At 37.2% G+C, this 15,799-nt stretch overlaps 1 protein-coding gene across 14 annotated transcripts in view; it reads right to left on the bottom strand.

The window, feature by feature from the left end:
- CPQ (carboxypeptidase Q) overlaps positions 1-15,799 on the bottom strand; it is a 492,586-nt gene that overhangs the window by 351,177 nt on the left and 125,610 nt on the right. For all 14 annotated transcript variants that reach the window (XM_077943878.1, XM_077943882.1, XM_077943876.1 and 11 more), the window contains one exon: positions 3,806-4,270. In XM_077943878.1, the coding sequence (XP_077800004.1) occupies positions 3,806-4,270 (465 nt within the window). The remainder of the gene's footprint in view (positions 1-3,805; positions 4,271-15,799) is intronic.

Below are 15,799 nucleotides of genomic sequence, written 5' to 3'. Positions count from 1 at the left end.
AAGAAAAAAAGAAGTAGGCAGTAGAAACTGTCTTTTAGGGGGTCCAGATGTGGGATATAGCAAACACTTCAAAGCAGCTATTATTGAAATATTCAAGGAACTAAAAGAAACCATACTTAAAGAACTAAAGGCAGATATGATGACAACATCTCATCAAATAAAAAAAATCAATAAAGTCACAGAAATTATTTTTTAAAAAGGCCAAAGAGAAGTTATGGAGTTTAAAAGTATAGTAACTAAAGAGACAAATTCAGTATAGAGGCTCAATAGTAGCTTTAAGCTCATAGAAGAAAGAATCAGTAAGTTTGATGATAGATTGATCGAGGTCATACAATCTGAAGAACAAAGAAAAAAAAGAGTAAAGAAAAATGAGCAGAGCCTAAGAGAAATATGGGACATCATTAAATCACCAACACACAATAAATGGAAGTATAAGGAGAGGAAAAAGAAAAAAGGGAAGAAAAAAAATTGTGGCAATAATAGCTGAAAACACCTCAAATTTGATGAAAAACTTCAATCTACACATCCAAGAAAATCAACAACCTCCAAGTAAGATGAGAATAAAGATATACATACCTAGATACATTAGAATCAAAATAACAAAAATCTAAAAGGAAAAGAAAATCTTGAAAGCAATAAAGAAGATATGATTCATCACATACAAGGAAACCTCCAAAACAGTAACAGCTGACATCTCATCAAAAACAAAGTAGTCCAGGACAGGAATCGTGGCTCCAGCCTGTAATCCCATCACTTTGGGAAGCCTAGGCAGGTAGATCACCTGAGTCCAGGAGTTCGAGACAAGCCTCTCCAAAATGGTGAAACCCTGTCTCTATTGAAAATACAAAAAAATTAGCTGGGCATGGTGGTGTGCACCTGTAATCCCAGCTACTTGGGAGGCTGAGGCAGGAGAATCACTTGAACCGGCAAAGTGGAGGTTGCAGTGAGCTGAGATTGTGCCATTGCACTCCAGCCTAGACAACAAGAGGGAAACTCCATCTCAAAAAACAAAACAAAAAAAAAAGAAACAATGGAGTCCAGAAGGCAATGGGATGGATAATGTATTCAGAGTGCTGAAAGTAAAAAAAAAAAGAAAAAAAGAAAAGAAAAACAAACCTTTCAACTAAGAATCTCATGTCCAGTAAAACTATCTTTCAAAACTGAAGTTTAAATAAAGAGATAAAGATGAAAAAAGGCTTAGAGAATTTGCTGCCAGAAAAATCTAAACAAAGTTTTTCTGCCCAAAAGCAAGTGACAGCAGTGATTTAGACCCTTATCCTTACAAACATAAAAAATTATAATAAGATACTATAAATAACTGTACACCAACAAATTACATGACTTAGATAAAACAGATACATTTCTCTAAAGACACAAGCTACTAAAACTGACTCAAGAAGAAACTGAAAATCTGATTAGACAAGTAAAGAAATTGAATTAATAATTAAAAGTCTTCCCACAAAGAAAACCCTGAATGAGATTGCCTCACTGAATTCTACCAGAAATTTAAAGAATTAATAGCAGTCATTTGTAATCTCTTCCAAAGGATGGAAGATGAGGTGACACTTTGCCACTGATTTCATGAAGCCAGTCTTACTCTGATACAAAAAAAAAAGACATTACAAGAAAATGAAACTACAATCCAATATCCCTATGGATATAAATGCAATATTAAGCAAAATACTACCAAACTGAATTCAGCACCATATAAAAAATATTATGTATTATAATCAAGTGGGGTTTATACCAGTAATGCAAGGGTTTTTAACATCTGAAAATAAATTGATGTAATGCACTGAATTAAAGGAGAAAGAATAGCCTTTTCAACAAATGAAGTTGAGACAACTGAATGACCACATTCAAAAGAAGAAAGCTGAAGCCTTATCATTTACCATATACAAAAATTAATGCAATTAATTCACAGATATAAATGTAAGGATAGCAGCCATAAAATTCTTAGAAGAAAATATGAGATGAGAGTAAAGATATACAGACCTAAATACATTACAATAGTAGTAGTAAATGTTTGTGACTATGGTATAGGCAATGGTTTGATATGACACCAAAAGCACAGGCAACATAGAAATAAAATAAATTAGCTGGACTAAATCAAAGATTAAATATTTCTGTAGCGAATATTACCATCAAGAAAAAAAAAACACAATCCTCAGAATGGAGAGAACATTAGTAAATCAAATATATGAAAAGGGACTTGTACACACAATACATAAAAAAGCTTTTAAAACTCTATAATAAAAATCTCATTGTCCAATTAAAACCTGGGCAATGAATTTGGATACACATTTCTCCAAAGAAGGTAAACAAATGGGTGAGTGAAAACATAGAAGGATGCTCAACATCACTTGTCATTAGGGAAATGCAAATCAAAAGCACAATGAGATACCACTCCACACCCACTAGAATAGCTATAACCAAGAAGTCAGATAATAACAAGTGTTGACAAGCATATGGAAAAATTAATACATTGTCAGTGGGTACATAAAACTGTGCAGCCACTTCAGAAAACAGTTTGGCAATACCTCATAAAGTTAAACACAGAGCTGGTATATGACCCAACAATTCTACTTCTTGCTTTATACCCAAGAGAAATGAAAACAAATGTTCACATGAAAAACTTGTGCATGAATGTTCACAGCAGCTCTATTCATAATATCTAAAAGGTGAAAATAATCTCAATGTCCATCAACTGATGCATGGACAAATAAAAATGTGATACATTCATAAAATGGAATATTACTGAGCAATAAAAAGAATGAAATACTGAAACATGCGACAACATATGAACCTGGAAAACAGTATGCTACATGAAAAAAAGCATTCACGAAAGATCATATAATGTATTATTCCATTCACATAAAATGCCCAGAATAAGCAAATCCATAAAGACAGAAAGCAGATTAGTGGTTTCCTAGGGCTGGGATATAGGTAGACTGGAGAATGACAGCTAATAGTCACAGTTTCTTTTTGTGGTGATGAAAATGTTCTACAATTAGATTGTGGTGGTTGTACAACTCTGTGAATATACTAAAAGTCGCTTGTACATTCTAAATGGGTGAAAATCATAGTATGTGAATTATATCTGGATAAATAATGTTTTAAACTGACAATGTACTTCTTCACTGGGCCTTTCTCTTGGCATCCAAAAAAGTCAAAAGAATAGAAACTCATTCTTCTGCCACTGGAAATTAGCCCATGGATATATTCAAGGCTAACTGATAGCTCCCTGATGACTGGCTATATATCTCCGATCTGGGCATTTACTGTATATTATCTGATAAAGCTGATCCAGGGTGCTTATAAGTAAAGGTAGAACTCAACCTTGGATAATTCCTTAAAGTAGAAACCTCAGTTCTATAAAAATAATTAAATCAATTCAGAGTGCAATGTTCTATTCTCTATTTCATTAATTCTAAAATATAATTCACACTGAGGTCACTTGGAAGAAGTCATAGTTTTTGTATCCTGTTTATATATATTTCAATTATCCATAGAATGATGCTAATGTTTAACTAGATAGCAATTACAAAATGATAGGGCTGGAAAGTATCATGGACCAGTAGCTACAGATTCTACATTTAAAAAGCGATCCAACATGATCAGTTCTCTTTCACAAAAGAAACAGAAGTAAAAAAAAATGGGAGGACAAAAAAGGGTAGAGAACTCATTAAGCCAATGGAATAAGAAATTATACAAATTATAATATGAATCATGCATATTGTACTCAATTACACCAAGGGACATTAGTTTTATAAAATGCAAATCAAACTGAAAACACAAACAATACCTTCTGGAGGAGTCCCAATGCTGCTGCCAAGACCCAGAATGGCTATCTTATGAATTCTTGGCTCCAGCATCACAGCCGATTCTTCTCCCCTCTCCCAGTGGGGTATTCTCACTGGCTCCAGGTGAACATTCTCCAGCCCATCTTGCTGCAGGTTTTGGTACATAATTTGGATGGCTTTTTCTAGGTTCTTGGAGCCACTCAGTCTGGGTCCAACAGTATCAACCAGAAGTGCCAGTCGCTCATAGGATCTGTTCTGGGCTTTACCATAAACAGCTAGGTTGATAATTGCTTTAGCAACATCTCCATAGCTGGCTATTTCTTCTTTTATTTCTTGAAAAGTCCTCTTAGAGATGCCATTCTTGTATATAGCTTTCCCAGAGCACAGGGATAAAAGGTGAGCACCACCAAAAAATGCGAAGATAAGGAATTTCATTTTTTTCCAGTTGGTTTTCTTGTTAAGATAATCTACATAAATAAGAAACATTATGTTTTAAGGGAAAAGAATCTCACAGCTACCTGTCCATAACCCAGGGACTGCTTTTCAAGCAGCATTCCCCTTCCCTTCCCAACCACTGCCCAACATCCACCATCAAATTCGGGCACTGTTACTCTGAGGAATGAACAAGAGGCAATGATTGACCTCCCTTAAAACTGTAGAATCACGTGTTACCTATTAATCCTGTTTAAAATATGCTAAAAGGATAAATCAAGAAAAGAGCTGGGAAGGAGAGAAAGAAGTGGTGGTAGCAGTGATAGGGCTAAGGCAGTGTTACCTGCTGTATAGTCTCCTAAATAGAGTATAATCCAAATGGGTATCCTTGCTCCCTCTGCCAGGTGTGTCCTCTCCTCTTTGCCTGTCAGACTCATCCACTGAGGCCCTCTCAACTGTCATCTGTTCTCAATACTTTTACCAATCCTCCCTTCAGAAAAATAATTGCTTCTTCATCTGTGCTTGAAAAGTACTTTATACTTATGTTCAAAAGATATTTATTGGAAGCCACTAGATGCCACAAACTGTGGTATATTTTTAAAAGGAAAAAGTCTAAGCTACTGCAAAAAGCAGAGAATTAATAAAAAGACTGGGCTTTGTTACCACTTAACTGTTTGATATCCGCCACCTACATAATAAAAATAATAATGATAATAACAATAACAGGAAGCATTTATGTAGAGCATGCTGTGTGTCAGACCTTGGGCTAAGTATGCTACATTCATTAATGCATTTAATCCTCACAACAACTCTATTAGGTAGTTTATTATTACCTTTATTTTACAAATGAGGAAACTGGGGCACCAAGAGATTAAGCAGTTTGCCAAAGACATACAAAGGCTTTCTAGCACTACAGTCCATGCTTTAAATAGTGCTACTCAAAGCATGGTTTGTGGGCCATGCCAGTGCACAAACTGTTTTTTACTAATGCACAATAGGTAAATACAGAGATTAAGAGTAAATGTATTCAATGCTGTCCAATATAGTAATCAATTGTCTCATATGGTCACTTCAATTTAAATTAACTAAAATTAAATTAAACTAAGAATTCATTTTCTCAGTCACACTAGCCACATTTCAAGTACTCAATAGCTACCTGTGGCTAGTGGCTATTACATTAAGCAGCACAGACAGAACATTCCTATCATGATAGAAAGTTCTATTGGATATCACTGGTTTAGACACTTTTATATAAACTGTATGTCTGCTACCGTTTGAACATCTTTCCCCTTCAAAACTCATGTTGAAATGTAATTGCGCTTGTGATGGTATTATAAGGTTGGACTTTCAAAAGGTATTCAGGACACAAGGGCTTCACCTTCATGAATAAACTAATGTTATTGCAGGTTTGTGCCTCCTTTGATCTCTCTTATCCCCTCTTTGCCCTCCTTCTGTGCGATGCCTTCTGCCATGTTATGATGTGGCAAGAAACCCTAAAGCCAATAAATTTTCATTATTTGTGAATTACTCTGTCTGTGGTATTCTGTTAAAGCAGCACGCGCGCGCGCGCACACACACACACACACACACACACACACACACACACACACAACTAAGACAAAAATTGGTACCAGAGAGGTGGGTTGTTATAACAAATACCTGAAAAATGTGGAAGCGGCTTTGAAATTGGGTAATGTGGCGAGGCCGGAAGAATTTGGAAGAGCAACCTAGAAAAAGCCTAGAGTACAATGAATAGAGAATTAAGGGCAATTCTGGGAAGGGCTCAGAAGATGAGATGAGCAAGAGAGAAAGTCTGGAACTTCTTAGAGATTACTTGAGTGATTCTTCTTAGAGATTCACGACCAGAATGCTGACAGAAATATGGACAGTACAGGCAATTCTGACCAAGTCTCAGACGGAAATGAAGAACAATGTATTGGAAACTGTAGTGAAGGCCATCCTTGTTATTAAGTGGCAAAGAACTTGGCTGAAGTGTGTCCATGCCTGAGGGCTTTAACAGAAGGCAGAATTTAACAGTGACAAACTAGAATATCTGATGGAAGAAATTTCCTTTTTGTTTTGTTTTGTTTTGAGATGGAGTCTCGCTCTGTCTCCCAGGCTGGAGTGCAGTGGCACAGTCTTGGCTCACTGCAAACTCCGCCTCCCGGGTTCACAACATTCTCCTGCCTCAGCCTCCTGAGGAGCTGGGACCACAGGTGCCCACCACCACGCCTGGCTAATTTTTTGTGTTTTTAGTAGAGACGGGGTTTCACCGCGTTAGCCAGGATGGTCTCGATCTCCTGACCTTGTGATCCGTTCACCACGGCCTCCCGAAGTGCTGGGATTAAAAGTGTGAGCCACCACGCCAGCCAGAAATTTCTAAGCAAAATACTGAAGGAGCTGTGTGGCTTCTTTTAAATGTATATAATAGAATGTGAGAGGAAAGAAATAATTTAAAGACAGTACTTATAATTTAAGGGAAGATAGAACATAAAAATTGTGAAAATTCAGAGCCTGGCCATGTAAATAAAAATATGTGCTTAGGCATGCAAACAAAGGGTGTGGCCAAGTAACCATTTGCTAAAAAGGTTTGTATGGCTAGAAAAGAGCCAGGTGCTATTCATCAACACAATGAGAAAATGACCCCAAAGGCACTTTAGGGATCTCTGAGACAAGCTAGAATCTTGAGGGCAAAGTTTCTGAAGAGGCACCCAAGGGACCTTAGAATTCACTGCCCTGCACCTCACCTCCTCAAATGTCTGTTCCCCACATTCCGGTGCAGCACCCTTAAACTGCTACAGCCATGACTTGACCAGGCACACGTGCAGCTAAGGCCTCTGCTCCAGAGTGCACAAGCAGTAAATATTGGTGGTATCCACACGGTGCCAAGTCTGCAGGCACACAGAGTTCACAAGCTGTGGAGGCATGGCTACCTTCACCTAGATTTTAAAGAAGGTATCAGACAGCCTGGGGATCCAAGTAGAAAACTGCTGCAGGAGCAGAGCTGCCACAAAGAGTCCCCGCTAAAGCAATGTCTAGTGAAGCTGCAGGGGCAGAACCACACCTGAGACTCCTGAACTGTAGACACCAGCATGCAAAGCCAGCACGCAAAGACAGCCTGGGAGAGCTGTAAGCATAAGACTCCAACCATCCAGCAAAGCCTTAGGTGCAGGGCTCTCCAAGTCCTTCGGGGCTCAACCCCTGCCCCAGTGTGTCCAGGAAGCAGGGCAGCATGGAGTCAAAGAAAATTATTTCTGAGCCTTAAGATTTACTGTTGTTGTCCCCATTGGGTTTTGGACTTACTTGGAACCAGCTACCCCTTCCTTGCCTATTTATCCATTTTGGAATGGGAATGTCTATCCTATACCTGTCCCACCATTGTATTGTGAAAATAGATAACTTGTATAATTTCACAGGCTCACAGCTAGAGGGGAATTTGCCTCAGAATGGATTGTGTTATGTCTCACCCATATCTGATTTAGATAAGACTTTGGACTTTTGCGTTGGTGCTGGAAAGAATTAAGAATTTGGAGCTATTGGGATGAAATAAGTGCGTTTTGTATGTAAGAAAAACATGCAGGGAGTAATACTATGTCCCTCCAAATCCATGTGGAAATTTAATTGCCTTCGTAATGGTCTTGGAAGGTGGGACCTTTAAGATGTGTTTAAATCATGATGGTTTTGCCCTCACGAAAGGACAAATGCCTTTATTGAGGGAACGGGTTCTTTATCATGGGAGTGAGTTTACCCTCTCTTGCTTTTTCTCTCTCCCTCTCTTGCCCTTCCACCATGTGATGCCTTTTGCAAAGTTTTGATGCAGCTAAAAGGCCCTCACCAGATGTGGCCCCTCAATCTTGTACTTTTTAGGCTCTAGAATTGTAAACCAATTAATTTCTGTTAGTTATAAACTATCCAGTCTGTGGTATTCCGTTATAGCAGCACAAACTAGACTAAGACAACATCTGTCAAATTTAATGATTTAAAAATGATGCCTCTCTTTGTATGTCTTTTTACTTTCACCTTTCTAATTTATTGCTATTTTGCAAAAGCATTAGTCTATAACAAATTCAAAATTTTCAAAACTGTTCCTTCACTACTAAATTTTAAGAAAAAATTCTAAAATAAGCCAGCATGCAAAGCCTTTAAAAATATGACTCCAACAACTACTTCAACCTTATCTATCCTCCTCCCCCTCTAGAGCACACAGATTTTCATTCTCATTCTCTTTCTCTCTCTGACACACACATACATACACATGCATTGCTAAGTTTCTATACATTGAGCCCTTGAAATGTGTTTAGTCCAAACTGAGATGTCTTAGGCTGAGGGCAGTGGCTCATGCCTGTAATCCCAACACTTTGGGAGACTGAGGCAGGAAGACCAGTCTGGGCAATATAGCGAGATCCAGTCCCTAAAAAAAAAAAGAAAAGAAAAGAAAAGAAAAAGAGAGGAAGAAAGAAAAGAAAAGAAAGGAAGGAAGACAAACTGAAATGTTTTGTGTTAAATATTCACCTGATTTGATTTTAATGACTTAAGTTAAAAAAAAATAAATATTTCAGATATATTGGGTTAAATAAAATGTGTTATTATTGATTTTACCTGTCTCTTTTTACTCTGTAGTATGGCTATTAGAAAAATTTAAATTGCACATTTGTGTTCATATTTATATTGGACAATAATAATTAAATTAATTTTGACACTAAAATGATATAATCACTTTAAAACAGAAACTGAGTGTTATTCTAAATACCTTAACTAGACTGTATTTTCAAATTCCACAAACATAATAATGCTTATTTTTAAAAGGAGGTTAATTTAAAAGATAATCTTTTAAAAAAATTAGTTTTCCCTGAGTATATCAGCAGCACTTTGGAAGATTTACTAAGATTGAAGGCACAAAACAATGAGCTACATGTGCATTGAACTTCACGCTGTTCTTCAAATGCACAGGCTCTTTCGTAACTCTGGGTCTTGACATATGTTCATTCTCTTTTAATGAAAGACCCTTCTCCTCACCTCCTCCCCTTCATCTGGCCAGTGCCTACACTTACTCTTTAGTGAAAATGCTTTAAAAACTACCTCTTCTGTAAAGGCTCACTAAACAACACCCCGGAGTTATTTGCACCATCTTCTGTGTTTCTACCATAATTAACTATGTTATCAGCTAATATGTTTGTTTATAAACCTGTCTCCCTTACTATCAAAGTCAAGTAGGGTAAATTATTCAACACTGCACCTTCAATTGTTATACCCAAATATAGGCACTCAATACATTTTTATTTAAGAAATAAATGAGCCTTTAATCTCTCTAGGTCTTAGCTTCCCTAGACTATAAAAGTACTGGCCTTGCCTCCTTCACAACTAAGCTGTAAGAGTAAAAAGTTGCTATCATATTTAAAATGTTTTGAAAAATTATGAAAACTATACACTGCTGTTGCTTCCCTTTTTATTACAACTATTTACTTGCATAGGGTCCTGGTTTCTAAAGCCACTAAAGCCACTATACTGATACTTGTTTTTAAAAGCTACATTTTGTTAGTTAATAACAAAATTTCACCAGATTGCAATTTATTCTTGAAAGCACATTTTTCCAATGTGGTGTTGGTGTAAAAAAAAAGGTTCATAAGACATCTATTCATTAGCACTAACCACAAATATCTACTTCTCATTAAAAGTTCTCTAAGCATTCTGCAAACATTAATTAACTATTTCACAATACATTTCTAGTGATGGATTAGAATCACATAATGACACCATTGTAGAGATATATAGGAGAGCTTAGTGATCCCTAGTCCATATCCTTGCTTTGTAGAAAGTTAATTAAGACCTGTGTTTTGATTCCCAGGCAGCAGATAAACCAGAAACTATAATCAATCAGGTAATTTGACTGACTGACACGGACTTCCTGGAGGATTACAAATTGTATTTTTTTATAGGAAACCATATGCATTTACACGAAATAGAAAATCAATGAGGAAAACCCAAATGCAGTTTGAGCGGCAAATAACTATAATAATATATATATACTCAAACATTCTCATGCATAGAGTACCATGAGAGCAAAGAGAAGAACAAAAGGAATGCTGAAAAGCTCTAGAGAAGACATAACATCTGAAGACAGTCTTAGGAAATGGCTCAGCAAGCAGAGAAGAGGGAATGGTACCCTTTCTAGAGGGACTGCCGGAACTTAGGTCATAGTCTAGTTAAAAAAATACATCCAGAAAATAACATTGCCTAAGTCAGATATCCTTTCGCATGTATGTCACTCGTATTAATAAATAACATGCCTTATTTTTGTTTGTTTTGGTTTTGGTTTTGGAGATGGAGTTTCACTCTTGTTATCCAGGCTGGAATGCAATGGCGCAATCTCGGCTCACTGCAATCTCCGCCTTCTGATTTCAAGCAATTCTCCTGCCTCAGCCTCCCGAGAAGCTGAGATTACAGGTGCCTGCCACCATGCCCAGCTAATTTTTGTATTTTTAGTAGAGACGGGGTTTCACCATATTGACCAGGCTGATCTCCATCTCCTGACCTCGTGATCCACCCACCTTGGCCTCCCAAAGTATTGGGATTACGGGCGTGAGCCACCACACTTGGCCATAACATGCCATTTTTGTAATAATACTTAATGTCTCCTTATACGGTCAATTAAATTAATTTTGACACTAAAATGATATAATCACTTTAAAACAGAAACTGAGTGTTATTCTAAATACCTTAACTAGACTGTATTTTCAAATTCCACAAACATAATAATGCTTATTTTTAAAAGGAGGTTAATTTAAAAGATAATCTTTTAAAAAAATTAGTTTTCCCTGAGTATATCAGCAGCACTTTGGAAGATTTACTAAGATTGAAGGCACAAAACAATGAGCTACATGAGAAATCACCTAGAACCCTCAACATAAGTGAACAATAAATGGGTGTTAGTTGACTCAAAACCCGGTTTTCCCTGGAATATAATCTAAAAATAATTGATGTAATCCCCAGCTGGAATGCATAATTATATATCTCTCTAACAGCACTATAGAATTTTATTATTATTGTCTTTAGATAGTTACATTAGCCCAACTAAGGTAGTTTTCCATTAATAAATAGTAGAAAATAATATTACTAGTGATCTATACTTGGAGAAGTCACAAAAATGGAACAAGATATTGATATATTGCATTCCACTTAAGAAAATCACTATAAGATATAATAGGTATTTTTAAAACACAGAAATCATAATCTGATACATAATTTATAAATTCTAAGCAAGAAACAGAAATGTATTATAAAATTAAAATAATGAAATATATAGACAGAATAAAACTTAATCATGATCGGTATTCTAGGGCAACCTTAAAAAGTTATTTCCTGGCCAGGCTGGTGGCTCACGCCTGTAATCCCAGCACTTTGGGAGGCTGAGGTGGGCAGATCACGAAGTCAGGAGATCAAGACTAACACGGTGAAACCCCACCTCTACTAAAAGTACAAAAAATTAGCCAGGTGAGGTGGTGGGCACCTGTAGTCCCAGCTACTCGGAAGGCTAAGACAGGAGAATGGCGTGAACCTGGGAGGCAGAGCTTGCAGTGAGCCCAGAAAAAAAAAAAAGTTCTTTCCTAAGACACAGACTTAGGGTCACTATACATTGGAAAATTCATTCTAGATCTGGAGTCAGTTCAAAGGATGATGATCAAGGGCCATCAGTTTGTTGGCATGAAATGACCAAAAACACTTGTTTACTTCAGTGTGAAACTTTTAGGGAATAACCATATAGGTAATAATGGCTTATCTGGAAATTTTGAGGAACTTCATATGTTGTCCTTGTCTTGATGTGGCAATGGATGAATTATCTATGCTAAAGAGACAGCAGGTAGTGAAGATCAGAGGAATGGTGGCAGGCGCCTGTAGTCCCAGCTACTTGGGAGACTGAGGCAGGAGAATAGCGTGAACCCGGGAGGCAGAGCTTGCAGTGAGCCGAGATCGCGTCACTGCACACTAGACTGGGCAACAGAGCGAGACCCTGTCTCAAAAAAAATAAAAAACCAAAGTAGATGTTTTCAAGCAAATCTTGGGGAGTACTTCCTTCCTATTGCTTCTGTACCTTCCACCATTTTCCCCAACTCATCATCTACCTACTTGTCATTTTCTCCATAGGCCACATACTGTAAAGTTGCCATGGGGATGAAAAAAATGCTGTGAAAGTCATCTGTGCCTATAAAAGATGCAATTCATTTACAAAGACACTCAAGATTTTCTTCCATTTAAAATCTTTAAAATACTAATAAACTAATTGAAAAAAAAACTCTACTGCTCTCTCAAGAAATTATAGGACTACTTGAAATGTCTAAACTTAAACTACACAACATTTTTTAGTATTCTTTATTCTTATAAACAAAAGGTTGATGTTATTGTTTCTTCACTTGAATTCAAAGTATGGAACTATCAAATGTTATACCCTTCAAAATGTTAAACAACTACTCTTTTAAAAAATCCATGCTGTATCATGCTTTTGAATTCAGAAGTTATATATTCAAAGGCAACTTTGGAGCACTGTTTGAAAAAGATTTGCTTTTCATATATTGTCTTCACAGCCCATAGTTACAGATTATCTTTTTCACAAAAAAGAGATAAAATTCTTTATAATGTCATTTTCTTTCTTTTCTACTTAAATCTGGAAGCAAACTCAAGCAAAATCTACATTTCTCATACTGTGAATTATATTCTAATAATAGGTTTATATTTTGAGGAAACAAAACAAAGCCCTTTGATTCTATTTCTAAATATTTCTCCTAAAAATTATCATTTGAAAATGTCTCAGACTATGATAAAAATACCAGAGTGAATAGACAAACAGAAGTGGAAAAGAACACAGTGGAAAGAGAATGTGCTAAAAGACAGAAGGAGTAAGATTTAAAGCCTGAGATTTATTGATCTTTTATCGTGCCAGTTACTTTTTCTTCTATATACTTACATGAAAACTTAAATATTTCCCCTAAACCCTCCATTCCTGAACAGGATTCACTGATATAAACTTAACCCTCAGTCTTCAGTCTAGAATGTGTAACAGACAGAAAGTCCAGAAGTGCTAAATCCTAGCACAGACACTGGCACACCAAAGTTCACTTCCCAACTTCTGATAACATTCCTGGATTTATGGTAGTTAGCCCTTTAAGTATCTTAAGGAAGATTTTTGCCTTTATTAAATTCAAAGCTCACATAATACTGAGTTTCCATTTCCCATAGCTTACATTCCAATTATTTATTCAGTCACTCAAGAAAGCTTATTGAGAACTCACTATATGCAAGGAATTCTGCAAGAATTTAGGAAAAGATATAAACATAAGGAAAACCCAGTTCCTACTATCGGTAGACACTTCATTCCCTATTCAATATCCATTCCCCCTTTTCCTTGCTAACCAACTTCCACTTGGTTTGGAGTACAAAGTGTCCAGTCCCATTAATCTAAGCCAGTTGTTTTTAATACGGATGATGGTGCCCCTAGGGGCCATTTTGAATATGTGGGGGTAGCACTTCTACTTGTCACCGTGGTATGGGGATTCTACTGGTAACTAGTTGGCAGAGGCCGGGGACACTAGACATACAGCTATGTGGGGGACAATCTATGTATTAAGAACTCTCCTACATTCCAAATAGCTTTCTAAATGTGAAAAACCTATTACCTTGGCCTTGAACATAACTCTATTGTGTATACAAATACACAATTGTTGTTGTGCAGTTTTGATGCAAGTTGACTCTTTCAAGAAACAACTATCTTGTATATCAAGAGAAGACTATGCTGTGTTTTGTGCCGAACTTGACCCAAAATTGGTCATCTTTTCAGTAAAACACAAATGCATATGCTGCCTATGGTACTGGAAACACCATTACTATACCCTTGTATCATCTGCATATGTTGCTGTCACATTCACCATGCAAGAATCTGACTTCTTCACTATGCCTTCTAGTGCAGTCATGCCTTAGAATTCACATTTTGAAATAATTATAAATTACTTTCCTTTAATTGTTCCTTTATATTACAGTTAGGATAATATATTTATTTAAAAATATATATAAGCAGATTGTCTATTATGTTTATTTCAGAATAAAGGAGGCATTACAAATTATTTTTTTAAAAAAGAGGAATTATGTCTAATAGGATGGGAAAGTACATATTTAAGTGAATTCAACAATTTTCCTCCCACTCTTCCAGCCAACCTTCCAGCCAGAGGAGGCCTCGTGACCCAGTTTTACCCAAACACACCCAAACAGAAGCACCTGAGAAGAAAGTGGTCATGTTTCTAGAGCTGTATCAGCTATTTATAACCATGATGGCGGGTCCCGGAGAACTGGTCTTGCCATCACTGAGCAGCTGAACCAACACTAGCATCACCAACTTTCCCGTATGTGAGAAAAATAAACTCTTTGTTTTAGATGCTAAGTCAGATTTTCTGTTCCGTGTATCTGAATACATTTCCAACTTATATACTACTTTTAAGTGCTTCTTGGGGATCCATAATTAAATATATTGTTACACTACTTAACACCACAAGCAAGGCCTATGACTATGCTGTGTTTAGGATCTCATGTACGGTCCACCTAGATTTCCCAAAGTACTTGAAATTCTAAATATCCAACACCAAACTCAGAATCTTCCTTTCCAAACTTGCTCTCCCTTTATTCCCCACCCTAGTCAATAAGTTAGAAATGACTGAGGGGTTTTTTTGGATTCTTCTTTTTCCCTCAGGAAGAACAGGTGAACACTTGGCAAACTCTGCCTGTAATTCTGCCTTCAAATTCTTTCTTGACTAACTTCCCTCCTCTTCACTCTTACCATCACTTCCCTAGCTCACAACCTCATTATCAGTCATGTGACACATTTCTGCACACATCTCACTGCCTTAAACAGAGGTCCTTTTCCAACTCATCTGCCATATTGCCACCGGATTTATCTTAAGCACAGATGAAAGGACACCTTGGCTTAAAACATCTGTCCCCACTATTTACTGTTTAGTATTATGGTTATCAATTGTACTATGGTTTGAGATGGTGTCCCCTCCAAAATTCATGTTGAAACTTTTCTTTTTTTTTTGTTCTTGAGACTGCGTCTCACTCTGTTACCCAGGCTGCAGTGCAATGGCACAGTCTCGGCACACTGCAATCTCTGCCTCATGGGTTCAAGTGATTCCCCTGTCTCAGTCTCCTGAGTAGCTGGGATTACAGGCATGCACCACTGTGCCCAGCTAATTTTTCTATTTTTAGTAGAGACAGGGTTACACCATGTGGGTCAGGCTGGTCTCAAACTCCTGACCTCAGAGGATCTGCCCACCTCAGCCTCCCAAAGTGCTGGGATTAGAGGTGTGAGCCATCATGCCTGGCCCATGTTGAAATTTAATCCCCTGCAACAGTATTAAGAGGTGTGGCCTTTGGGAGGTGATTCATGCGGGCTTTGCCCTCATGCATGGGATTAATACCTTTATGAAAAGGCTAGAAGTTGAAGGAAGCACTCTCTTGCTCTCCTGTCCCTTCCATGTGTGAGGATGTAGCATTCATCCCCTCCAAAGGATGCAGTCACAGGG

Source organism: Macaca mulatta, chromosome 8, assembly GCF_049350105.2.
Source record: "Macaca mulatta isolate MMU2019108-1 chromosome 8, T2T-MMU8v2.0, whole genome shotgun sequence".
In the NCBI taxonomy this organism is placed as follows: domain Eukaryota; kingdom Metazoa; phylum Chordata; class Mammalia; order Primates; family Cercopithecidae; genus Macaca; species Macaca mulatta.
Note: the sequence above shows the minus strand (reverse complement) of the source record. Positions and strands in the feature narration are given on the sequence as shown.